Genomic DNA, 27,360 nt, shown 5'->3' with positions numbered 1-27,360 from the left:
GACTAATTTTTTTCATGCGTAAAAAAGATGAGCGGATAATAAATTGTCGCATTCTTAAGGTTTTTAAAGGAAATTGCAAATACGTTTTCCACTTGTGTAACGTAATTAGAATAAAATTTTATCTGAAGGGTGAAGAACCTCGAAAGAAAAAGGCACTTGACATACTCTTCTTTTTCGATATTGAAACACACGCCCAACTCTAAATAAAACAGAGGACAAGCACAAACTAACTATTTTAATTTCTGTTCGCACCATCAGCAGTCTGCGAGAATATATTTATTTATTTATTTATTTATTTATTCATTTAAATATTTATTTACCTATTTATTTATTTGTTTATTTATTTATGTACTTGTTTACATTTACAATACTGAAGGCTTCATTTGCCCAGGCTAAAGGCAAAATACACTCTCTTTCAGGTGATCTTAGATGCGTTACATGGTTATAATCGCACAGAATGCATGTTACTGACTTAATTAATCATCGCTCCCCCCACCCCCACATTCATTTCATTCATTTCATTTATTATACCCCTCAGGGCCAAGGGCATTACAGAGGGGGAGTGGTAAATACAAAAAAAAGGACAAAGACAGTTGGTTACATGGGCGTTTAAATGGCACCTGTATATACAATATTAGCTAAGGCTTCACGGAACTGTTCATAATTAATAAGGCCTACAACTTCGGCGGGAAGGTGGTTCCAGTCACGCGAAGTTCGCGGCAGAAATGATTGTGAAAAACTTTTAGTGTTGCATGACAAAATACCCACTTTGTACTGATGATCAATGCGACGGGATACATAAATTGGATGGGGGATGAGGTGATCTCGTAGAGTATGGTGATGGTACAACTTGTGGAAGAGGGCAATACGAGACACTTTTCTGCGAGATGCCAGCGATGGGAGGCAAAGATTAGATTTTATGTTAGTTACACTCGCTGTGCGGTTGTAGTTAGCAAGAATAAAACGTACAGAGTTATTTTGAACCATCTCGAGGTCAGTGATTAGGTTTTCATGAGCAGGGTCCCATACCGGAGTCGCGTATTCGAGTTTGGGTCGTATTAATGTTTTATATAACAAAAGTTTCAAATTAGTAGGTACGTTGAAAAAGTTGCGACGTAGGTAGCCAAGCATGCGATTAGCGTTTTTGATTATGTTTTCAGTATGAAGGTTAGAAGTGATGTAAACACCAAGATATTTATACGAAGAAACTGATTCCAACGACATGTTGTTAATGTAGTATGATGGTATTGTAGATGTTTTCCGAGAAACACGCATGACTTTGCATTTGTTAATATTTAGCTCCATTAACCATTCATTGCACCAGTTTCCTATCGTGGTAAGGTCTGACTGAAGTAATTCAATATCGTTAGCATTGGTAATTTCTCTGAAGATGACGCAATCATCAGCGAATAGATGGATATGGGAGTTGATAAGCGAGGGAAGATCATTAATGTAAATTAGGAACAGTAGGGGTCGAAGGACGGAACCCTGTGGAACACCTGAACGGACCTCTGTAAATTCGGAGTTAATGTCGTTAGCACAAACAAATTGCGAGCGGTTGAGCAGAAAACATTCAATCCATTTCAAAAGGTTACCGTCTATGTTAAGTTCTTTTAGTTTATGAAGTAATAGTTTGTGACACACCTTGTCGAATGCTTTTGAAAAATCCAAGAATATAGAATCAGCTAGTGATGATTTGTCAAGAATATGGTGTAGTGCATGTGTAAATGATATTAATTGGGTTTCACAGGAGTAAGATTCCCGAAAACCATGCTGTGCTGACGTAAAAAATGAGTTCAATTCAAGGAAATTAACCAGGTTAGTAAAAATAATATGTTCGAGCATTTTACAGCATGTACTGGTGAGAGAAATGGGATGATAATTATTAGGGGATGCTTTGCTGCCGGATTTGAACACTGGAATCACTTTACCTATTTTCTACTCATTAGGTAGCGTACAATGGTCAAGGGATTGCTGGAAAAGTTTGGATAGTATGATGGAAGAATAATATGAAGTGTTTTTTAAGAATTTCGAGTTAATACAGTCGTATCCGGGAGCAGAATGAATGCTTAGTCCATCAATAAGCTTAACGACACCGGATGGAGCAACAATTATGGAGGGCATGGTAACATAGTTACGGTGCTGTGTACTTGGTATATGTGTGCTGGATGTGGCTATAAAATTTTCTGAAAATGTATGGTTTAGTATGGTGGCAGAAAGGTCGGCGAGAATTGGAACACCGGAAGAGTCTGTTAAGGCAAGGCTGTTGTCAGTCGAAGGAATAATTGCACGCCAAAATTTTTTAACATTAGTAGTAAGCATTGAAGGGAGAACCTGCGATTCGAAGTGCTTTTTGGCGTTTTTGAGCGCTTGCACATATGTGTTTGACGCCGCAGTATACGATGCCCAGCGATCAATTGTGGGTGAAAGCTTTGCAATGCGGTAGAGACGCTTCTTTTTATTTGATAGACGCTTAATCTAATTATTGTACCAGGGAGAGTTTGTGTGAGTTGTAACGGTGCGTTGAGGAATGTACTGTTCAGTTAGATGGTTGACCATAGATGTGAACATGTTCCAATTAGTTTGTACACTACGGTGTTCAAAGCCATTAAGGAAAACGCCAATAAACGAAGATAGTGCATTATTTATGGCCTGATAATTCGCTCTGTAGTAGTCTCGTATTATTTTTTCTTCTTTTTAGTTTTCGGTCGGTCTAGTTTAATATCGAACTGTAGAAGTAAGTGGTCGCTAATTCCTGGTAGGTACGTTACAGGCGATACTATATCGGGTTGATTAGTAAAGACTAAATCTAGTGTATTCGCCGTGGAAGCTGTTATTCTAGTTGCCTGAACGCAGATCTGCACGAGTGAGAATACTGAACACACATCTAAAAAGTCACGAGCTTGAGGTGTGAGTGGGGATATTAAAGGGGGGTCGGTATTCCATGTGATGTTTGGTAGATTAAAATCGCCAAGTAGGAACAGCCGTGATGAAGGAAACCGTGTTGCAACGGTGTTAACAGCGTCATAAAGTTCGTTACTAAAGCTCGGTGAAGACGAAGGTGGACGGTAGCATACCCCTATTACAACTGTTTGATGATTAAGTGTTATTGCTGACCATACTAATTCTAGTTCAGTCTGCACGTGTATACATGATGATGGTATATCATTGGAAATTGCGAGAAGCGCACCGCCGCCTCTCTGCGTGCTACGATCACAGCGATAGAATGAGAAGCGGTGAGCATTGACGAATATATCAGCGTCGCAGACATGCGCAGTGAGCCATGTTTCGGTTAGCGCGATTATTTTAGCAGAGCATGTATCGATTGCTGATGTGAGTGAGTTGTACTTGTTAAGGACGCTTCTGATATTAGTAAAAAGAAGCGATACTGAAGCCGAAGATGTCTGGCCACTACCCCTCACTCGTCCCTAGGAAGTATTAGCAGAGATAGTAGCAGAGGGCGAGCTGGCGTGTGCGCTTTTCGTATCAGTGGAAATGACAGTGGCAGTGATAGGGTCGTACATGTAAGATTTCTTGTTCATAATTAACTTGTTGTGGCGCAACTTATGGGTTGGGGATCCAGGTTGGATTTTCGCAAAGTCGAGCAACTTTTTTCGTGCTAGACGTGTTGCGACCGAGTAATCTTCACTAATGGTGACCTTACTTTCCTTCAGGCTGTTACGTTTGGCGAGTATTAGGTCTTTAGTTTTGAAGTTCAAAAATTTTGCAATGATAGGGCGACACTTGTTAGGTGCGAATCTTCCTAAACGGTGTGCGCGTTCAATTTCGTGAGGGGAAAGGGGGTCAGTTAGGCACGCACTAAGGATAGAAGTCAGTTTTTCCTCAGTCGCCTGCCAGGTTTCATCGGAATCTTGGATGCCATAGAAAATTAAATTGTTACGCCGTGACCGGTCGTCAAGATCATCCTGCCGTGATTGCAAAGTGGTGGCCAGTGCAGAAAGTTCGTCTGTTTGAATGTGAATGGCGGCAATATCCTGGCTGAGTTCATCTAACCTTTTATAATTTTCCTCTAGCTCATCTAAACGGTTTTGAATCGCTGTGATTTTGGTTTCAATTGATTTCTGTCCGGTTTTAATAGCTTTAACGTCAGCTGCCAATTCCGTTTGTGTTTTAGAACTATGCAGCGAACGTGTGTGTGCGTCCTTTAGCAAGTGAAAAATAACTCATTTGTTCAGTGGGGTCCGTAGGTAAAGATTCAATGTCTAAAAAGGCTTCCGAGCGGGTGGTTTTGGGCCCAGGGTTGCTCTCAACATCACCCGCTCGCAATAATAAAAGGGTCATAGAGAAACATTCACAACAAATTTCGCTCAACACTTGTGGACACGGGAACAGTAATAAGCAGACGTTATTGCTCTTTTTAGCATACAAGGGAAGGTTTGTACGCACCTGCATAGCAAACGAAAAGCAGTTCAGCGCTCTGTCAAGGCTACTGTCCCCGTGTCCACTGAAGCAGCTGTTGCAGGGCCGGGTTCTTAAGTACTGGGCCGAGGATGGTGTTGCTGTCGATCCGAAGGTTGCTTTAAGGTCGAGTTGTACCGGGCAGAATGAGTCGACGAAGGGTGCGAAAGCGAGATGCGATGAAGGCACCTCGTCAATCGCGCAGTCGTAGCGATGATCCATGGTTACGGGTGACGGAAGCTGGCATATCAGGTCACATGACGGGGCCGATAGCCAGGGCATGAGGAACGCAAGCAGGGCCTGCATAGCAAACGAAAAGCAGTTCAGCGCTCTGTCAAGGCTACTGTCCCCGTGTCCACACGGGGACAGTAGCCTTGGGCTCGGGCTGTTTCTGCAGGTATATAGCAAGAATCTCCCATACCCGAGAAGTATCTGTCGCGAGCTAGCACTGGTGCCCAGGTGGCAGTATCTGTTTTGTCGCCTGTCTTTAGCGCCGATAAGTGCATTCGCTTTTGTGCCCGGGTGTTTATTTGGGTGTTTATTGCCATTTGGGTATTTGCGCCACTTGGGTGTTTATTTCGCTGCTTTCCTAGAACTTTTTGTTTGCGGTGTAATACGATAATTTCTGGAAGAAGGTATTGACACGTGCCCTTGTTTATCGTTCTCTGATGACCGCTTTTTACCGGCTATCAAATGTTAAACCTTATCGCTCAGCGCAGGACCGTCGGCAGGTGCTGGAACGTTCTCGAATATTATCGAAGGTTCAATCCGTCGTCTGTTGCCACCGAGCCTTATGTAATCTGATTGTATGCGCGATGCGAATTGTGCATACTCGCGGACAACTTTTTGTGGCTATGAAGGCAAAGCCACGGCGGCAGGGCTTCCGCACATGTGTTACCGCTCCAAGTAGTCCACCAGCGTTTCACAGTGCTTTGGGCTGCTCGAAACAGACGCTTAATCGACGCATCTTCCACGTGCGACGATTTTGCGTTTGCCCAAGCGCGGAAGGGAAAAGCCGGAAAATAAGTAAACTGTTACATTCAGTGGTGTGTTTTCTCCTATTTAGCTTCTGCTGATAAGATGTTTATGTTTTCTGTTCCCCAGCTTAAACGAACGTGGATGAAAACGCAGGACTCTTATCAGATGCGCCCTCACTTGTGCGCGCTTTGCCTCCGTCGGTTTCCCTTCACTGCCACAAAAAGCCCGCGAGTATTCGCAACGCCCGTAAAGCCCCTTATACATCGTAAAGTGCAGCCGCGCTTTGAAAAATGCCGCCTCTTCCTCGCGCGCTTTGGCCGAGGCCGACGCCGCGTCGCTATTGGCCTAATAGCATCACGTGGGCCGTCGCACCGTGCATCAGCGCCATTTTTGCTCGAGAAGCGTCTACGGAGGGGCGAGGAGCGCATGTTGGCGCCGTTGCTACGCTCGAGCAGTGTAGGCGGCACCACGGTCGAAGAGGGGTCGTGAGAGAGAGGAGAAACGAGGAGGAGTGAAGGCGCAGGAGTGAAGACTGTCGCGTCGCGGTGCACGAGGGCAACTACACGAGGAGGATGAGCAGACGACAACGTGGTGTGGCCAAGTTTTCTCATGGTTATTCCGGGCTGTGCCTACACCTGCCGTTGAGGCACAGGCTTTTGTTTGCCTCTCTCGCTCTTTCGATGGTGAACAACAACAATATTAAGCTCACGCGATACGTTTCCCAGTGTATAACCCAAATTTTCCACAACAAGATAAGTCCTCGTTCCGGCAAAATACGCCAAAAAACAGTGGGTGGTGAGGCTATGTATAGGCAGGGTCGCTACTCCACCGATGAAAAGAATTATGTGCAATTACAGAAAGTGGCAGCGGACATTTTCTTTAAGAATAAAAAAGCGCGAACAGCACAGAGAATATAAAAAGACACTTGCGCGTATCGGCTATGTCTACACTTGCTTAAGCTTTCCTTTTTTATGATAGCACCAGTCGCAGGACATTCAGCAGTCATATTAGGCAAATAAAAATTTTTGGTATGCTTATTACTCTTTTATGTGTTACTATATGATCAACACGTTCAAGTTTACTCGGCATATGAAACACCGCATAAGTTGCAATGAAAACATATTTTTCCTAGTAACCTTGCAAGATCTCGAAGCAATATTTCAAAAACACGCAGCAATGTGTCTTCAAGAACATTTCAGTATATTTATTAATATTATTCACATCGCATGTGCATTGCAATACATTTTCCCGGAAAGGAATGTGCAAAAATAAAGTATGTGAGATATTGATGGTTCAGACATTGAAGATTACTACGAACTTCGGCGAATGAATTTCTTTAGCTGCGAATCTTATGTTCATAAAGTCAAGCATATGAAAGGGTTTGAAGAACTGCTTCATGCATTAAAAAGGCCACAAATAGCTGGGAGATAAAACAAGATAGAAAAGAGAGAACTTGTCGCACATTGCAAATGACAGGTTTTTACCTTTTTTTATGTTCGAGTGCTAAAGCATTCGGCAGGTCACGTACTTGGCCGATTCCACGTCTCCTCTTAAAAATTTCCCCGTGGCACTGTCATGTACGCCAGTGAAACAAGCTATATAATGCCACAGATAATGCACTAGCTTGGATTTTATTTGTCCTTATTCATCTATAATTAGCTATAGAATCGCAGTTCCGCTTACATGCGGCTCAATATGACACGTAATAAAGGGTACGTGGTGCCGCAAAGTTGCCACAACGTGCTGCATTACATGTTTGCCTGTCCTTCGCTTCGCTCGCGATCTTCCTCCGGGCAGCCAACTCGGTTTACCACGCGCGCCACCTACAGGTCGCGGGCATCGCGAGTAGTACTTTCGGGAAGACACGCGGGTACAACGACTACTCCGGCGCATACGACGTCCGCTGAACTACTTCTATCGTCATCTTCACTGCCGAAAATCTTTGGCTCAACAGGCACGTCTGAATGCCTCAGAAGTCATTCGGAATAAAGAGACGATCAGGTTTCTTGCGCAGCGCAGCGTGACATCCGTAGAGGTTCTACATAACGTGGCGGATAAGCTCGTGCGATGCCAATTTAGCGAATCAACCAAGAACGCGCCGACGTCCATGACAACAAAAACTTGAGCTTGAAAGACAAGCAGATTCTCACAAAGGGTTCTCGATGTTTGAAGCAGGATCTCGTGGTGACGAACAGTGAAGGACTAGAAAGATGCAAAAAAAATGTTCGCGTGGCATGTCCCCTCCATGTCTGCCTCAGGCATTATGAAGGAACATATGTGACTCCTGCGCCTGTTCGTCTTTTATCTGAATAATTGAGCATCGTGGTATTACTGCAGGCTTCAGTGCGAGCGGTGCAGGCACGGCGTCATGAAATGACACCACGATCTTCGTTGGTCGGCGAAAGTTAGCGCACCCCATATTACTACCGCTACATCATGCACCCTAAGCCTCTAGTTTGTGCAAGACGGAACAGCTACTGCAGAGTTTTTGGAGGACCAAAGACGCAGAAGGCGAGAAAAAGAGTCTTCGTGTTCACGTTCGCGGGAAAGATTGAGCTCCATGAGGCTATATCAAAACATCTGAAGAAGAATGTTCCGCAGAAGTAAAACGAGGACAAACAACCACCTTCATGCAGCTCATGAATCACGGTGGAGATATCCAAAGTGCAATTATGCCTTCTGTGAGAGTAGTACTAAATATTTTATATCAAAATCCTTGCTAATCTTGTTATTTTTTTCTTTTTCACCTGAAAGAACAGCTTTGTCATGTGCAAAATGTCGGCGCCCATACCATTCGATTAGCCTAGTAATGTGGCCGCTGCTTCCCTCTCACAAAATGAAAATAACGGACTGAATATTTGGAGGTAAACAGCTGCTAAAACTAGATCGTATCAGCCTTAAAGACATCTCACGTTCCCTGTGGCTTTTGTTGGTACAGTGGACAGTCACGCAGGACAGTGAGGATGCACATGGCCGGTAATACGTAAATTCGATAGGCAATGCTGGTGGACGCGTGTAATACCGTTCTTCTGGGAAGAGGTATTGCATTTTTTTGTAGCGAGTCAAAGGCCTTTCAAAATTAATCCAGGGAAGAAAATACTGCACGCATCACAAATTGGTTACGAGAAATTTCGATGTGGGAGGCCATTTACGCAAGCACTGAACTCCTTGAAACACCCGCTGAAAATAGTTCGACCTCTCTTGCTCAATTTACGCAACATAATTAAATGGCAGATTCTTATTTTGATATTTGAATTGACCGGAAAAAAATGATCGTTCCTGATATGCTTTAAAGCGAAGCTTTCTCTGCAAACCCTTCCGGGCACATTCTTGACCGTGGGAGCTGAGAGCTGGCTCTGGTTTGCCAAATAGGTTGTGTTCATAAAATAAATTATTTAATCCCGAACCTTGATCCCGCAATGAGCTCGGATAGAACCTCGCTCCCTGGCAGAGAATTCCGATGCTCTAAATTATAGGCCAAAATGGCTCGAATTCTTCTATCGCGCCACCAGGTAACCCTTTGAGTGGAGCACCTTGTGTGCGACGTGCCAATGAACAGGTTCAGCGCGCCGGCCTGTTTCTTTCGCGCCAGCCAAGCAGGAACTAAATAAGCAACATTATGCTGTTTTTTAATTACGGCGTAAAACCTTTGTTTCATATGTATTCCTAGATGTGCGTTATGTCTGCATAACTTGTTTTAACTCTTGCCACACATTCCATTTGTTCAGAACAATCGGGGCCTGCCAGAAAGACCTTGCTCGCCTACATCCGTGAACAGCACTGCGGTGTGTTTACCTTGCCGCGAAAAGGTAATTTCCAAGAATAATCAAAGGCTTTAAATATTTGAATTTTCTTGCCAAGTTTAGAGTTTAAGTCAAGATTTCTTATACTTACCACGCAGGGTGCCATTATTGCAGTTAGTGAATGTTTGCTGTTATCATTAACCCTCCTTTGGTTTAGGAAAAATTACCTATATTTGATTTCCGACAAAGCTTTCTATTACTCAATACGCGCTACATATAAGTGTCTTTCCGAGCAAGAAAGAACCCCGCGAATGCACGCAACATTGCCGCGCGACTGGGCGCTAGAGACACATGTAGCACGTATTGACCAACAGAACGCTGTATCGGGACTTTTTCAGGTGAGTCTACAGTTTTCTCACTGGCATTTTATCAAATTATAATATTAGAGAAGTCAATTAATTATTACTAATTATGTAATTAGGCTGAATGCAAGAACGAAGAGAAATCTGAGTGCCTCCAATCGATGGCAAACAACATTGCCTTGGTTCTCTGTATGCGGTATTTGTATATATTAAAATCTTGGTGCATGATAGTTGAGACGCGCTGTGTAACTGTTTTATTAGTTTCCTGCATTTATTACATTTTCTTTACATTACTTCTGTTATTGTATTGTTGGGCTTCATATTTCTGTAAAATATTTTGTATTTTTCTCTGTTCGTTATATGCAGAAGAGCCGAATTTTGTTATATTACTATATATTCCTGCTTATGATTATCTATTGTGATATTACTGTATAATGCTGTTTTTACTATATATCTAATTGCCTTCTATTTATTTGCACTTGTTCCCTACGAATTGTATTTTTAACGCGTTTTTTTTCTCTTTTGTTTTGTTTTTTTTCTTTTGTTTTGTTTGTTTGTTCGCCCTCTACTTGCTGCTCTAACACTCTTATGCACCCACTAATGATAGGAGGTCCCCCTGGCAGTTTCTCACTCTGGGACCTCCTGATGCTGTACATAATATGTAAGCCCGTTTTTTGTACATGTCATAACAACAATAAACTTGAACTTGAACTTGCGTCAAATGATGAAAAAGAAAAAAAAAGCGAAGAGAAATTCATTAAGGATATTTTTTGTTGTTAAAAAAATTTTAAAACATTTTACAGGGTCACTTTGACGCATTCATTCGCTGCGCTTTGCCATTGCCAACAATACACAATTTTAGTTGAACGCAATTAAAAAGCCTGCGTACTCTGCGAAGCTGCGGGATAGAAGTTCGCATGCCCAGAACGGGACGATCTACTTTACGGGTGCGTGCCTAACGGTCGCCTTGTTGCAAGATGCTTTCACGTTACCTCGAACAAACCAGAGTGCCGGATGTTGACAATGGCGCCCGACTCGAACAGCAATAGCAAACCCGGTGCAAATCACGTCAACCTTGCATTGAAAGGCCGTTTTGCCATGCTAGCGAAGGTTCAAACAAGCGTCTTGACTTGCATGCTTGTGGCCGCTACCATGGGCTCCCTGATCATTCCGAGCTCCGACCTCACAGCAAGCCCGTTAGTGAAACTTAGTATACTTGGGGTGCAATGCGGGTGTCGAAATTCATCCGGAGTCCGACACTGTGGTATGCGTCATACAATGTAAAGAGAACAGCAATCAGATGGGCGTATTTCGCTTGTCCTCTAACGCATTCCTATCTGTACATGTCATTGCTCCAATTGAATAGGGCGCTCTATGAACTCCCGTTCAGGTAGGCATTCATTCGGCATAGAGCGGGAGTCCGTAATATGGTCGCTTCCCCACCATTTCACTGGGAGCTTATGCAGGCCACGATGGGAGTTTTTTGAAGGAATTAAAGGCAGTTTAGTTTTAGTGGCAAGCACGTAGTGAAATGCTTGCTGGCGCGGGTCACGCGCTTACGCAGCCTGAGACGGAACACCACAGGTCGAAATGTCGCAAGTCGGCGATCAATGCTCAAGGGACCTCGGTCGTCCATGGAGCTTCCCCCCGAGCAGGCGCAGCGCCTGCTGGGAGCGATATCCAGCGTGCGACTCTTTGGCCTGCGGTACTTCATCTGCCAGTGTGTTGGCGTGGCGTCCCGAAACGATACATTTCACCGCGTGCTCACCACGCCTGGCCCAATCGATGGCACTGGGCCATCACTGAATTGACGAAGTCATGCGCACACGTGGCTTAATGGCGAACGGACCCGTCGCCGCACTTCGAATCTTTTCCTTTCACTGATCACAGACTTTGCAGACCTGGTGCTGTCGTGCAGTCGTCCTCGCGAAAATTCTAGTTATCGGCAATGCCTCAGAGGCCAGCAACCGCCTTCGCGGGCACTTCCTACTTGCTCAAAGGAAAAATACATGAGACACACGCACTGGAAGAGAGGAGGAGGAATAAACTTTTATTTTGGAAACAGTATTCCGGGGTAAGCCCCGGTTCTACTCTCGGTGGGAGGTCTCCTCATTCCAGGAACCCTCTGGCCTATGCTGCTTCCTTGGCCCTGGCGACGAGACGTCGTTGTTGTTCCAGGTCCTCGGAGAGGAGCTTGGCCTCCCACGCTTCGATGAGGTCTTTGCTTTGTCTGGCGTTGCAACAGTCTCTCGGTGAAGGCAATGCGTCTTTGTCTACATGCCATGGACATTCGAGGATCAGGTGCGCTAAGGTGTCCGGTACGCCACACATTGGGCAGTCGTATCCTTGTAGCGTTGGGTACAGTCTATGCATGATGATTCCGTGGATATAAGTATTACTTTGCAGTCTTCTGAGTGTAGTGCTTTCTTCTTTGTTGAGCTTTGGGTGAGGTGGTGGGTACACCTTGCGTTCCAGCCTGTGGTGTTGAAGGATCCCTGAGTACGTGATGGGCACGCTCTCTGCCTCCGCTGGCGCAGACCGGGCGTCTCGAGAGTAGGAAAGGTTGGCACGGCAGGTGTGGCCTCAGGCCGCAGCGTGTGCCGCTTCGTTCCCCTCCAGCCCCTCATGCCCAGGAACCCATGTCATGCAGGTGTAGGGGATCACAGTACTGCGGGGCTTCAATAGAAAATTTCTTATGGACACAAAGTGCTACAAATATATGTTCGCTTTCTAGTAAAAACAGAAAAAAAGCGTTTTGTTGCACAAGTAAAAAAAACAGTTTGGATTAAGAAAAAAAAACACTCTACACTGTAAACATTCCTGTCACTAGTATTCTACAGTTCCTAACACAATGAAATTAGTAAATGAGAGAAAAGCTAATTTAAGAAATCTTATCTTGTCCCAATTCAACTAAATATACAGACCCACGTGTTTCAACTGTTGCTTTGTACAGACATTCCACACTTTTGCGCAGACTATATATTGAGCTTGCAAGACTAAGCCAACCAAAATTAACAGTGGATTGTATAATAAGGCCGATCTGTGGTATTTCACATAAACTAGAATAAATAAGTGATGATAAATACCGAACTACTAAATTGAGAAATCGGGACCCAACAAACAAAGGAGCTCAATAGTTTGGTCTGGTTATTGTGCTGCATTCGGAGCAAGCTATCAAACTTATATTAGAGTATTTTAAGAGTCAAAACAACCGTCTATGTACGAGGCATGCCACAGCGAGGAACTCTGGAATAACTTGGACAACCTGGTGTTCTTTAACATGCTCCTAGATCTAAATAAACGGGTGTTTTTACATTTAGCTCTCATCCAAATGCAGCCTCCATGACCGGAATCTTTGGCCCTTGGATTTATGGCTAGCCTTGTGAAACTTCGCAACAGTGTGCCCCATATGCATTTATATTATAATAGTGCATGAACTGTGGTCTGCATCCATACTTTAGCATGGCTACCATGTTTAGTTGAATAACGTGCAAGCAGTAACTTTTTATTGTACCCAGTACAAAATATTCAGCCAGTAATGTAACGAGTAGCAAATGGAAACACAAATCAGTACCATTCCTGGTCGTATCAAATAACAGCAACTTTAGAGAAATAAGTCACGGCTTCTTATGTCCAAGTGACTTGTTCTGAGAAATCAAATCCGGCTTCTCACAGTGGCCTCCCATCATGCAATTCCCCGAGCTGAGGTCATCTGAGATTGTATTTAATTGCACTTCAAATACCATAGCGCTATTATTTAAGAATCACATCCCCTTGTATTCACCATGCAGGTATAAAATACGCGTTTCCGTCCAGTTGCAGAGCAGCAGCACACTTTCGGAGGAAAAAGCCTAACTATTGTTTTGACTCGGCATGCATACTCAAAACAATGCTATCCAATTGCCTACAGGACCGCTAGAGTAGCAACCAGGACAGTCTGAGCTGACATGAAGGAACAAATCTGTGTGAGCTTCCAATTATTGTTCTCTCTGAGGCGCTTTATTTTGCAGTTAGAACATGATGATCAAAATAAGGTAACTCGAAAGGAAATCTGCATTTCATTCAAGTCAATAAAATACTGTTCATAGTACCTTGCAGAGTGCACACTATATTCCCTTTCCTCGAATGTGAATTTGTTACCTTGAGATGGGTTGCCAACTACATTGGTGTATTGCTGATCGAGAGCGGCCAAACGGAGTATGTATTTCTGAGGCTAGAGCAAGTCTTTCCACAAGGAGACGTGTCAGGTTGAACAAGGAATGTCTCAGACTGGAGCTGTTTGGTTCTCTTGTAAAGATGTTGGCTGCAGCTTGAGACATGCTTGGTGGGACAACTCTTCGTGACTATTGTCACCATTTTTCTCTTTAGTCTCATCTTATTCAGCTGACTGCTGCACATAGAAGCTGCTTTTTATATAAAAATAATAATGAGCTCAAGGGCTTTGTCCATGGCTGTGTCTACAAGTATGAAATTTTGTTTTCAGTGAATGCCAGAGTTGGTACCTTTTTCCAGAATCCAAAAAGGAAAAAAGCAAAAATTATACTAACAGACTGTCTTTTCCAACATGTTAGCATGAAACGGTCGAAAACAAGCTCCCTAAGGATGTGGACTGCCATTTCTTCATTTCGCACCAAGCTTGGGGACAGCAGGATTTCTTCCTAAAATTAAGAAAAAAAGCGGCCATTTGGTTTTTCATACTTAAGGTCGGAGCAGCGACAAGAACACTGACACAGTAAGGGCTTATAGAATAAGGACGCATAGTGCTGGCTGACGAACTGATTTAATTTTGCAACAGACGAACAGTTAGGTACTCTGGAACGCTTCCTAAAGGCCATAAAGAAATCTAAGAGTCACGGAGCAGTTACACGCAATAATGTATTTGCATGGAAAATTCACATCTTTTACGCGTTCGAAAAGCCGACATTTGATTTCGCCTCAGACGATTGGCCTAGATTGGCCTAAGCAGCGATATCGGCGCTCGTCATCGGTTCGCCGACATTTATGCCATTTCCTTATCATTTAACAAAACAGGTGCTACACAAAGACATCTTTCCTTCAATTTGGTAATTCAGTGGGCTTTGATTACTGCTCGGGTTAAGTGGTAGCTGTTCTTGCTGGTATTTTAGTACGGTAATGTACAATAGACGGGTCAATGTGAGGCGACACAGACTGGACAAGCGCCACTGACAACTGCGAATGTTTATTGGAAAATTTCGCTGCAGAAGGACAATTCGCGCATGTGCCCAAACGCTCCAGAACCAGCAACCAAATGAACAGGTGCGAGAAACAGAAATAAGGCTAAAAGTGCTAATAACATACGCACAATCTCTACATGAAACCTGATAATTGAGAAATATGAATAAATGAAGCACGTTTATTCCACATTAAGATGCGCCGAAGACGCTGCGGTGGACAGGGGAGGGGTATTATTGCAAGAGGGTAAGGGTAAGCCTGCCCCTGTTTTGTTAACGAACGTCCTGGAGGCAGCTAAGTGGGGGCCGCATGACGCTTGTGGCTGTCGTGGAGCCGATCGCCGACGGGTGGTGTACGCTGTGAGCTGCGAACAGGTACAAGATTCATGAAAACATAGCAGAAGTAGAAGAAACAGCTTATCTGTGGCTACTCATGAATCGTGCTCTGTTTTTAAGTGCTACCAAGTCACGCTAGCGCACATATCAACTCCAGTATTTTCTATTAACATCACTTCCAAAATCGCACCTTCTGATTTTGTTTTCGAAGGACGACAACTTGCGCATTCTTCAACCAGGGAGAGGAGCCGCAACTTTTGCGGTGTAAAGCATGATTCGACCCTTCTCTTTATTTTAAACACCTAAAGTGCTGTCATAGCCTGTTGTTCCGGCACTGCCAAGTGTGTCCAAAGTAAATGTCACCGCAGCCTAAAATATTTCTGTACATGACAGAAGTAGTGCATGGCACATCCTGATACTAATGTTTCGTCGTACAGTACTTCCTTACTTGACTACCCGGGATGCGTTTGCACAGTTGTGCCAACTTGCACGCCGCAGAAAATACAAGATCCGCCACATACTTCTCCTCGACTTTCCTTAAATTGTGTGAGACCTTATGCACATATGGCACAACTTCGAACAAACCCTTCTTCTCCGGGCTGCCTAAAACGTCTAGCGCAGGCTTCTTGTGCAGTTTGTAAAGCAGTTTTTTCCGACAGCTTGATGGAGCGGACGGGGGAAGCCAGCCCGCTGCAGCCTTGCCACTTGGTGGCTGAAGCTTTTCGTTATCCTGCGTGGGCAGGACTTCGAAAGAGCCAACCTGAAACATGAGTTTTTGATTCCCCTTTTAATCAGTGTCGGATGTGAGAAATTTAAAAGTAGAATGGCTTTCATGGTGGTACCGGAACCACCGGTACTCACCAGCTCCGGCCGCCGAGGGTCGAGTGACGGCACGTCCGGAAATCTGAACCCGAACAGGAGACCTGTTGCCGCCAAGCAGTACTCTAACTACATATAGTTTCTTAAATACATAACGCAACCATCTCCATCACTGTAACCGGCAGCTCGGGCAGCATAGACTCGTAGTGCCGTTGGAAGCCTGCGACGCGCTTTTATTAACCCAAACGACGATATTTATAGACAGCATATCAAAGTCTGCACGTTGGTGCACGCTCACCAAGCTACGCGGCTACGCGCCGCAATTGTGGACGGAGTGCACAATCAGCTGAGTGAACGCCAATAGACAGACGCTAGCACCGAGCGTTACCGGCAAATCTGCAGCGTCTTCTTTGTAAGCAATCTGCTGCACACAATCGTACGAGGTAGTGGATTGCGCCACGTAAGCTGCAGCTTGCAGGCACCGTGCAGAAAGAAGCGCCGCCGGTCCTCAGTACTGTGATCGCTGTACAAACACGCACATACGCGCATCGCAATAAACCTTCAAGACTCAGGACATTTTAAGGCCGTGGGCGGCGAAGATTAGTTCCCACGGAACTTCTCTGGTAGTGGCTTGCGCTTCGGGGAACATGTCTAACGCTCCCAGCCATCCAATCAACAGACCTCAGAGACGTGAGAAAGTTGCTCACCATCTAAAACCATGATATTTAAATTCTCTGGCTTCTCTAAGCACTAAATTTGCCTCTAGTACGACAACGCTCTCACAAACACAGTGATCGTGCAAAATAGTTCTGGACTGCCAACTGTTGCACTGGGGCCTTCAATAACTCGTATCAGCCCGTCCGCTCATATAGAACACATACGCACACATAGAACGAGCAGTCATCGTTGAAGATCACTTACCATGGAATCTTGGGAGTTCAACACTGCGAGAGACACTAGCAACGGCAGATTAATGTACCATTGTTGGTAATGGTTGCCGCTTGGTCACTTTAGCGCGCGCGTACGTGCTTCGAAGACCCTGCGCTCCTCCACACTTACTCTCGGCTTTCGCCATCCCCTTCGGAGATGTTCGAAGTAGCTCGATGTTCGGAGTAGTTCGGAGTAGCTGCGTCGAGGCGCAGGTACTCCGAACTACTCCGAACAGAATGACAGCGCGGAAACACATCCAGCGGAATATTTCGAATCTGACTGCAGAAATAATTCTACTGAGATTGTCACTCGAGCTGGCAGCCATGTTGAGCGCGGCTGAGCTATACTTGCCGCTGTTTGGCTCGTGTCAGATATGGGCGTATTTCAACACTCCCTATCTACCCTCCGCCATAGTTACTTTATGAAAACTCCCGTTCTACAACCGCAATGCCCCTTAATGTTTCACTAGATGAGCTCGGGGGAAAATAATGGTTCTAGCTTATTTTTCTTCTCCTCGTAGCAGTATTATGTTGAGATGGGGGGGGAGGGATGTCAGCTATTAAAATGCCTCTTGGGCTAATTTTTGTTTACAGTGTTATCCGACTGTCGTTTTGGGATGTACAGCCCCACAATTAAATTAAAGTTTAATACTTCTACCAGGACGCGATGTGCCATATGAGGCAATGAATGCGCTGAACCCTCTCAACGTTTATGAAATATGGCACACAACAACGGCGAGAGGAAGAAGAAGACGCCGAGTAGTACGGTCGTGCCCACACCGGCTCCTGCTTTCTTCGATATTTTCGTTGAGAAATTCATCTCAATCTCTATGATTTCTGCACCGACGGATGCATAAGGAAAAGAGGAACCCACAGATACCAACTTTTCTACGGTGGGTGGCCTTTTCGGTGGTTTTTCGAGCTGCTTCTCTTCCGTGACGCCGCGCTCCCCTCAGTCTGACGGCAAGGCCTAACCAGCGCTCGCCGGGCAGGGTTAGCCCCGCCTCGTCATGGCAGAGGGAATGGTTGTTGCAACGGATGGAGACGATCTTCCGCCGGAAGAATTTGGTGAAGAGCACGGCTGGCGCTCCGTCGCTGTCAAGAAAAACGCCCTGCGCGCCTCTCGTCGCGACAGCACCCGTGAAGCGGCAGGCAGCCAGGGGCACCGCGAGCGTCTCAATGGCAGCAGAAAGCCCATTAGCCTAAAGCACAAGATCATCAAGTCGTCGCGAATGCCTCAGCTCCCGAAGGAACACTGGAAGATTATCGCCCGCCCGAGGGGTGGTCTGGATGTTAAGAAAACGGGCTCCGCTCGGCTTGGTCGGGCCGTCGCCGCCGCGGCAGGACTCACGTCCGAGCAAGCTAGCCATGACATCGTCTGCCCCAACGCAACACAAAATATTATCGTCCTCAGCACCGCGTCTCGCGATAACGCAGATGCTTATCTAAAAATGAATTGCATCACCCTGGGCATCAAGCAGTACGAACTCAGCACTTACGAAGCCGCACCGCACGCCACGTGTAAGGGTGTCATACGTCAAATTGATGTGTCGGAGAGCCAGGCCGACCTGGACAGAAGCATTCTCAACGAGAGAAATGCGTTAGCCCTGGGAGCCAAGCGAATCAAGAATAGCGAAACGGTAGTCATCGTTTTCGACGGCTACAAGGTCCCCAACTTCGTATTCTACGGCTCGGCGCTAGTCAAGTGTTCCTTGTACCTCAGGCAGCACGACTGCTGCTATGCCTGTGGCAGACTAGGCCACAGAGCCGACGTCTGCCCAGCGCCGGAAGACAAGCTATGCAGGAAATGTGGGGCCAACAACCCCGACGACAACCACACCTGCTCGCCTACTTGCAGCCTCTGCGGGGGCCCGCACGCCACAGCGGACAAGATTTGCAAGCAAAGGTTCCAACTCCCGTACATCGTTCGGCGGAGGAGAAGGGAAAGAAATGCGGAATCCAGGAAGCGAGACCCATCACCAGCGCAGACAAGCGCCGACAGCGAACCAGCTAGAACATCGAGCAGGCGCTCCCGCTCGAGAAGCCGCTCGAGGTCCAGCTGTTCCCGGTCCAGGTCCAGGAGCCGTTCCAGGTCCAGGTCCCGCGGCCGCTCCAGATCGGGAAGCCACTCCCGGGGCCCACAGAACAGGGTCCGGTTCGAGGAGCCAGCCGGTGCTGGGAAACAAGGCGCCACTTGGGCAGACAGGGTGCGGAGTGGAGGAAGAACTGCCGTAAAGGTAACTGGGGGTGCGGCGCCAGAGCATGGTTCGTCGGAAATAGCTCAGCTTAGAAAAGAAAATGCCGAGATGCGCAGCATAATCGAGTTAATGCGAGCCGAAATAGCAGAGCTCAGAAAGGCTAATCAACCTCACCACGTCCCAGTCCCTAGTTCAACCCCCTCAGGAATCCCTTCGGCGACCCCCTCTCCCCAAACCCCTCGGGGACCTCACGCCGTTCCAGTCCCTAGTTCATCCCCTTCGGGGACCCCCTCTCCCCAAACCGCAGACGTTCCCATGGTTGTGGATGCGAGCCACTCGGGCAACCCAGCCAAAAGAAAGGCCGTTCCCAGCATGCCCGAAAATGTACCGGCTAAAGCCAAGTCCGAAGTCAGAGAAATGTTGAATTCAATCTGCTACGAGATCAAGAAGATTACCGAACGACTATCTGCAGTGGATCAGCGACTGTTGGTCGTGGATCAGAAGTTAGACGCACAAAATGTCAAAATTCAATGCTTAGAAAACAGAATGCCAGAGACAGAGTCCAAGGTGCAGCAAATGGACATCATGACGTCAACCCACGTACGTCCAGTTTACTTCGCGGATGGCGCGTTGGTACCTACGCCGCCACCACTGCACATTCCCGGACCGATTAATAGAACCACCTCCCTCGAGACCCTAGTAGCAACGTCGGAAGGCGCTCTATACAGCAAGGATGGCGCCACACACCCAATTTAGGATTTGGCAGTGGAACTGCAAGGGACTCCGCCATAAAAGATGCACCCTGCAGCAGTTTGTTCGCACTCACAAAGAAAAGCCACATGTTATATTATTGCAAGAAACGATGACTGATCAGGTTTCACTCCAGGGATACAAAGCTCTTACTCTCCGTGGGGATGGCAGAGGAATCTGCACATTAGTCAGCAACAAGTTCACTTTCGTCGCACACGATCTAGGGGTCCGGCCTAGCAAGACGGAGACCTCCCTAGTAGAAGTCATCCCAAGCCAATCCAATACCTCTAGCATTTTTATACTTAACGTATATAGCAGCCCGAGCGATCACAGACAACGTTTCAAAACCATCATCACTAGGGCAACGAAACTCGCCGGAAACTCTCCCCTGGTTGTGGCCGGCGATTTCAACGCCCCCTTTCACGCGTGGAACTACACGCACGACACGGTCAAGGGCAGAAGCCTGTGGCAGGAAGCGGGAGATGCGGGACTCTCTCTATTGACGGACCCAGCCTTTCCCACCAGACGGGGCACCTCCTCGACCAGGGACTCGGTCCCGGATCTCGCCTTTGTTAAAAACGCTGGCTCAGCCATGTGGTCGAATCTACTCATAGACCTCGGTAGTGATCACTACATCACGGTCACCAGCTTACAAGTGGAGCAGAAAAGAAAGAAGGCGTTCTCGGTGCCTGACTGGGACAAATTCCGTGAGGTTCGCAAGGCCCGCGCCGCCCGTGGAGAAAAGCCGGAGAGTCTCGTCCAGTGGTGCGCACTAATTCTGCAAGATGTCTGCTCCACCACCAAAACCATAGAGACGGATCTACAGACAGACAAAATGGATAGCAGGCTAGCACACCTTCTCGAGGCTAAGCAATCAATTCTCGAGAGGTGGAAAAGCCAACGCTTGAATCGCAAGCTCAGAAAAAAGATAGCCGAGATCAACAAGCAGATCGACGAGCACTGCCAAGCCCTGTCTAGGCAGCAATGGGACGAAATTTGCAATTCAATCGACGGGCAGATGCGCACGGGAGGGAAGTGGAATCTTCTCAAACACTTGCTCGACGACTCCGGCACCAAGTCAAACCAGAGAAGTGTCCTCGCTAAAGCGCTCCACGAAGCCAAGAAGTCGTCTTCGGAAAAGGACATGCTGGAGATGTTGGCTAAGAAGTACCTGCCGCTCAAAACTGTGGCCGATGAGGCGGCATACCCGGTATACAAAGGGAAGCCGAACTCCGCGCTGGACGAGCCTTTCAAAATCAGTGAAATCCGCCGCGCCCTACACGACTTCAATGGTAGGTCAGCACCCGGCCCGGATCACATTAACAACAAGGCTCTCAGAAACCTAGAGGACGCATCGATCGAGTTTCTTACAGATGAGATAAATCGGATTTGGGAGCAGGGAATTGTACCTGAAGAATGGAAGTTGGCGAAGGTCATACTAATCCCAAAGCCCGGTAAACCGCCGAGCCTGGACAACCTCCGCCCAATCTCACTGACGTCATGTGTAGGGAAGGTGGCCAAGCACGCCATCCATAAGAGAATTGGCGAGTATATCGAGACCAACGACCTTTTCCCTCACAACATGATAGGTTTCAGGCCAGGCCTCTCCACTCAGGACGCCATGAAGCTTATCAAGATCCAAATCCTGGAACGCTGCACTCGGGACACGAGAGCCATCCTTGGTTTGGACCTGGAGAAGGCCTTTGATAACATCCGTCACGAGTTCATCCTTGACGCCATCTCCAAGCTCGACCTGGGCTCGTCCTTCCATGCCTTCGTCAGGTCTTTCTTGAGCAAACGATGCGCCATCCTCAAGGCTGGAGATTTGGAATCGGAGACAATGGAGATGAGTAGAAGAGGCACCCCCCAGGGATCAGTCATCTCACCACTCCTCTTCAACATCGCAATGGTTGACCTCTCAAGGTATCTAGGCAAGGTCCAGGGCATCGGTCACACGATCTACGCGGATGACATCACTGTCTGGTGCGCGGGTGGCAGTGACGGACAAGTCGAAGCCGCTCTCCAGGAAGCTGTCGACACTACAGAGCGCTTTTTAACCAACACGGGACTCCGGTGCTCCCCAAAGAAATCGGAGCTCCTTCTCTACAGCCCAAGTAGAAAGGGCCGCAAGCCACAGAACTGGAACCCCCCCCCCTGAAATTGATATTAATCTCTACACCAGTTGCGGAGATCCCATTCCCAAAGTCGCGTCCATTCGAATCTTGGGAATGACACTCGAAGGGACAGGCACAAATAGCATCACCATTCACAAATTAGCAAAGAAGACGGATAGCGTCATCGGTCTAATCAGGCGGGTAGCTAACAGAAGGAGAGGCCTGAGTGAAGAGAATCTGTTAAGGCTAGTCCACGCTTTCTTGTTGTGCCATTTTACGTACGTAGCGGCCATGCACGTCTGGAAGAGGGCCGAGCGAGACAAACTAAATGCCATGATAAGGAGGGGGATCAAGAGCGCGCTCGGACTACCAAACTACACACGCACCGACCGACTCCTGCAGTTGGGTATTCATAATACCCTGGAAGAGATTGCAGAAGCACAAGAAAGGGCACAGATTCTCAGGCTCTCCGGCACCAGGGCGGGCAGACGACTCCTAACTGAGATGGGCGTCCCCCCGGCCACTGTCGAAGACGCCTACCAAGGCCTACCGAAAGAGCAGAAAGATAACATCATCATATCGCCCGCCCCGCGCAACATGCATCCCCAGCGCAACGTAGAAAGAAGGAAGGCCAGAGCGGTGGCGCTCCTACGCCGCGCAACAGAACTCCCTGGCGGCAGCTGCTTCGTTGACGCGGCCCAGTATGGCAACAGCGACAATTTCACCGTAGTGTCAATCAACCACAGGGGTTCGACCGTTAACGCGGCTTCGGTACGAAGCACGTCGTCGCGTGCGGCGGAGCAAGTGGCCATTGCCTTGGCCCTCCTGGATGACGGACATGCCAATATCTTCAGCGACTCCAGGGCAGCCATCCGCGCCTTCAGCGTTGGCGCCGTGTGTAAGGAAGCCTGTCGCATCCTCGACGGCAAAACCATCACCACCCACACTCTCACGTGGTTCCCCGCTCACATGGGATCCATCACGGGAGGCCCCAGAAACCTCAACGAGCTGGCCCACTCCAAGGCGCGAGGTCTCACTTTCCGCGACCATGGAGAACTCCAACGCCGGCCCGCAGCGGTGGAGAATAGAGATCAACCGACTACATATAACGAAATTGCGCAGCACTTTTATCTCGGCAGGAGAGAGTTTCCCCTTCCACACAAGAAGTTAAATAGAGCGCAGGCATTGACCCTCAGATTACTGCAAACAGGCTCATATCCCAGCCCGGCTTTATTCCACAAAATTTATCCCGACACCTATGCCACTAGTTCTTGCAGGCATTGCAATGACATCGCTAGCCTAGATCATATGCTCTGGCGTTGCCCCTCGTTACGAGGCACAGAAGAAATCAATGAAGACAAGTGGCTCTCCGCTATCAAGAGCCCTGATGCCGGGGTGCAACTATGGGCTGTCCAGAGGGCCCACGATGCGGCGGTCGGGCAAGGCCTGGCTGCCCCAACGTGGGAGCGGCCCGCAGCGCGCTGAGTCGCGTACCTCAGGACCTTATTAAAGTTTCGCATCCATCCATCCACACAACAACGGCTCAAGCAAACACATCCCCTTGTGTGTCGACATCACTGCTGATTATCATCAATCAAAGCGAACAGCACGGAAAGCTTCGCTTACATCGATTCCCACAGTGCGCGGGATCTGCATAATATTTCTCTCCTCTCAAAAAGAATATGGTAGTTTAGCCAAATACACTTTCACATCGATCGACGCTGCAGCTCGTGCTACGAACATCGTGCTGACAGCTCCCAATTAGTTTTTCTCGATTTGCAGTTATATATCTAATGCTATAAGCAAGTTAAGGTTTTTCTTTTACTTCCACCTTCATCTAAATGTGAATATTGCTGTCGCGTACCGCACTAAATGTTCCGTATCATCCGAGAAGTATTGCCAGCCGGCCACCACGGCCGAATAATTGATAATGGTAAAGCTGGGTGTATCTTGGCTCATCATACACGATTGTCATTACGTTGGCGCTATTATCACGTGGCTGATATTGTGAAGCAATTGTATTTATTTCTTTATTCGTGTCAGTAGACAATATGGAAAGTTGAAGTGAAGATTTTCATGGTATCGATAGGTGCACACGTTAAGGCACACGTGTAAATCCTGATGTCGTTTTTCGAGGAGTCGCATGGTAACGCCCTTTCGCATTGATGCGAGGACTATTAGTCGTTGCAAAAAAAAAAAGAAAGAAAGAAAACTGGCAATAGGATGTCTGGGTGGCTTCCTTGGGCAGACTGGTGTTCTTGGCATTTGCTGTAGAAGACTTCAGTCGCCAGAACGTATGTTAGCTGAGGAATTCCATTATTGTGTTGCCTTGTGAAGGTGATTTTCTGCAATGCATGGAAGTAAATGGTCGCAGCTGCACGTCACATCTCTCGGTAATGCCGTAGCAGAATCAAAGCACGTTAAAAAACAACATGCTGCTTTCCCCAACAGGAAAAAAATCACTGCGAGCTGCACCTATGGGAAGATGCCATTATTAAAGAGGACCGATATCATCACGTCGACTTTACTTGCCTGAAGCACTTCCAGGCACGGTGCGGGTATCACTGGCCAACGGTGATCACTTACACCCTCACTTGCAGCGACTGAGAAAAACTGACGTCCTAAACTGATCGATGGTTGCTTGTAGATGAGTTGAGGACATTCGACATCTTATATGCATCTTCTTCTTTCGAGCCTGCAAGTTACGTGTTTTTAACCGTATATGCAAAACGCTCGAGAAATAAAGCTCTACGGCACTTGCCAATAAATTATTGGTAATACAGATTTTGTCTCTCTTCACAATGACGCCAACATCACGTAATTCCTCTGATACTGGCACGTAATCGTAAGTACAAAAACCATTCGACTTTTGCTTTTAAAAATTGACAAACCGTCCGGGTGTATGCATATGTCCGCCACTTGTGTGCATGGTCTACATAGCCTTTCAGGCAAGTCCAGTTTTATAAGCGCGACACTTATATGAAAACACCAGGCGAATCTGCGCCGTTGTCATTAACACTGCAAGAAAAAAATGAAACACTGACAAAACAAAAGGAAAAGCGCAAAACAGCAGTTTTCCCTAGAACTAAGCATTCCGAACGTGAGTTTCAAGTGATTCTACAAAATTAAGGTGATGAGAACGTGCTGCATTCCATTCTTCTAGAGGTCTGCAAAAAATTAAAGAAAGGTATACTTCAAGCGGTATGTTCTCGCAGGGTAAGGCCAATCGGGGTTAAAGACTAAAGAAGGCAAGAATCACGGATTTTTTCTCCATTGAGGAAAAGTGGAATATGGGCCAGGATGTTAAGTTTATGGTCTGTCAATTAGTAAATTAATTTCAGTCGTACACTGTAAAACGTTTCCGTAATTTTACGGTCAGACCTGCCGTAAAAATTACGTAGACCGTTCAGTTTCATGAAAAGCGGCGGAATTCTGCGTAAAAAAAAAAAAAAACGGACGCGAGCTCTGTTTTTGAAATACGGAGAGCGGTCCGTAATTTCATGTGGAGGGCAACTGAGCATTTTAAGAGCGAAAAATCAACATGCAACGAATATAAAGAACAGACACGGCCCACGCTCATTAGCAATTACATAATATCCCCATAGCGAAGCTGCTAAGCGCTAGTACCCCAGGATCATTTCTCTTAAAACCCCTTAAACTTAGTAAATAGGGCCAGGCTTCGAAGAATGTCGCTTCGTCCTCGCGCGCTCTCGCCCAGGCCGACGCCGCGTCGCTATTGGCCTAATGGCATCACGTGGACCATCGCGCTGGCTTCGTTTGTTTACAGTCGCACTTCAGCGCCATTTTTGCCTGAGAAACGTCTACGGAGTGTCAAGGAGCGCATGTTGGTGCCGTTGCTCATCTTTATCGCTTTGATTTGCGAACGCCTTGAAGTAAGTTTTGTCGAAAGTGCGACGTCGTTTCGCGGCACCTTCTGTGACCATGACCTGCTGTGCCTTCGGATGCCAGAGTAGCTTTAGCAAAGGCAAGAAGCTTTTCTCGATACCGTCTGGTATCGAGAAGCGCTACGGGTTCAGAAGAAAGACGTGGATTCATCGAATTTGGAGGGAGAACATCAGACCAACATTCTCCACACGACTATAGGAGGTAGCTGCGAGTCTCATAGTGAAGTCCTACGCGACGTTCACTTTGTTCATATAAGCAGTACGGTCGTATTTGCTGCGCTTAATCGTATTGTACGCTAACAGGCTTGAATTCGCGTGCACGCGAGGCTGCCTGCGAAAACGTGATTAGGAAACCTTTGGAATTGGGCGCATTCCTTTTGGCAAAATTTGAGGCTCGAGCGTGAAAACTCATTTTAGGAAAGCGACTATCTGCATTTTGTGGTTACTAACTAGCCTCGTTTAAAGCTAATAGCTTTGCTTGCCTCTTTTGTTCATGTTCGTCATTGGCGGTCGCTCAGTGGATTCACGATACAAAGGAAAAGTATGCGTGCTCTCCCGAAACCGTGTTCGTCGCCAAACGACAGCATCATAACTCTTCGAGACGTACTCGTTAATTCGTGTCAGCTTTAAAGTATGGGTAGGTCAAGATGCGACGGTGGAGCGCTAGCAATGAAAAGGTGCGGTCGCCCGCTCGTTCACTGGCCGTAGTCGTCGTTCGCTCGTTCCTTTAGTCCTTCGCTTACTCCTTTTTTCAACTATTAGCTCGTTCGACCAATATGTCTCTGAGACGCACGTAATGAGGTAACAGATGGTGCCACAATATGAACAACTGCATCATTTTCCTTACCGCAATTTCGGCCGCGTCATAGCGCGGAAATTCTTTTCGCGGTCATCACTGAAGTCATATCTCGCAAATTTTACTTCGGAGCGAGTGCAACCGTCCTCAATGCATGCGCCTTAGTGGAACTCGTATCGCTAAAGGTACGTCACTTCATGAACGGACGAGCTAACGCACGATGAAATGTTATTCGTGATGAGTCACTAACCTGAAAAAAAATTGTACTTGTTTGAGCCTGAATAAAGCGGTGTTACCGCGTTCCCGCTTCACGAACGAATACGAAAAAACTGATTTCATTTTTATATACGCAGAATCCCTACTCGATGATCCCCCGCGCGTATTTCTGTGGGCTTCGAGGCACGAGAAACAACGTAGTACGAGCGCCCACCTCTGAGCCTTTGCGCATGCTTAGAGGATTGGCAAGCACGCATGTTGGCGGCACTGTAGCTTGTAATACTTTTTCGAACATTCAGAGCAGCCATCGTTTGTGCCCTCTGTCAGCCTTTGTACGTCGTAGGTGATACGCACCGCGAATTCACATGGAAATGACGACGCGGTTTATTTAGGCTACTGAAGGCTTGCTGGATGTCCGGATGCTGGCATTCGATCATAAATGTGTTATTTAAAACCATTCGAAACACGGTCTTGCGACACGCACTTGACAAATGTTGCGTACCCAATTGTAGCGCATGCAATACCTTCGCATTCGTCATGGCACAGCGCTTGCGCTCGTTCATGTTTTGTTTTAAATACCTTTAAAAACAGAAAAAAAGTTGC

The 27,360-nt window shown here is 46.9% G+C and overlaps 1 protein-coding gene across 3 annotated transcripts in view; it reads left to right on the top strand.

Annotated features, from left to right (window-relative positions):
• LOC135899174 (uncharacterized) overlaps positions 1-24,575 on the top strand; it is a 58,336-nt gene extending 33,761 nt beyond the window's left edge. For 2 of the 3 annotated variants that reach the window (XR_011514806.1, XR_010563550.1), the window contains exons 3-4: positions 9,126-9,206; positions 24,292-24,575. Coding sequence is in view for 1 of the 3 variants with exons in the window: in XM_070539572.1 (XP_070395673.1) it covers positions 17,789-19,015; positions 24,292-24,447 (1,383 nt within the window). In the remaining 2 variants the exon portion in view is untranslated. Of the gene's footprint in view, positions 1-9,125; positions 9,207-17,537; positions 19,016-24,291 lie in introns of those variants that run through there. The other variant, XM_070539572.1, reaches the window with a different exon arrangement.
• The last annotated feature ends 2,785 nt before the right edge of the window (positions 24,576-27,360 follow it).

Source organism: Dermacentor albipictus, chromosome 5 (genome assembly GCF_038994185.2).
Source record: "Dermacentor albipictus isolate Rhodes 1998 colony chromosome 5, USDA_Dalb.pri_finalv2, whole genome shotgun sequence".
NCBI classification, from domain to species: Eukaryota; Metazoa; Arthropoda; class Arachnida; order Ixodida; family Ixodidae; genus Dermacentor; species Dermacentor albipictus.
The sequence above is the reverse complement of the archived record's forward strand: the minus strand, read 5'-3'. Positions and strand labels throughout refer to the sequence as shown.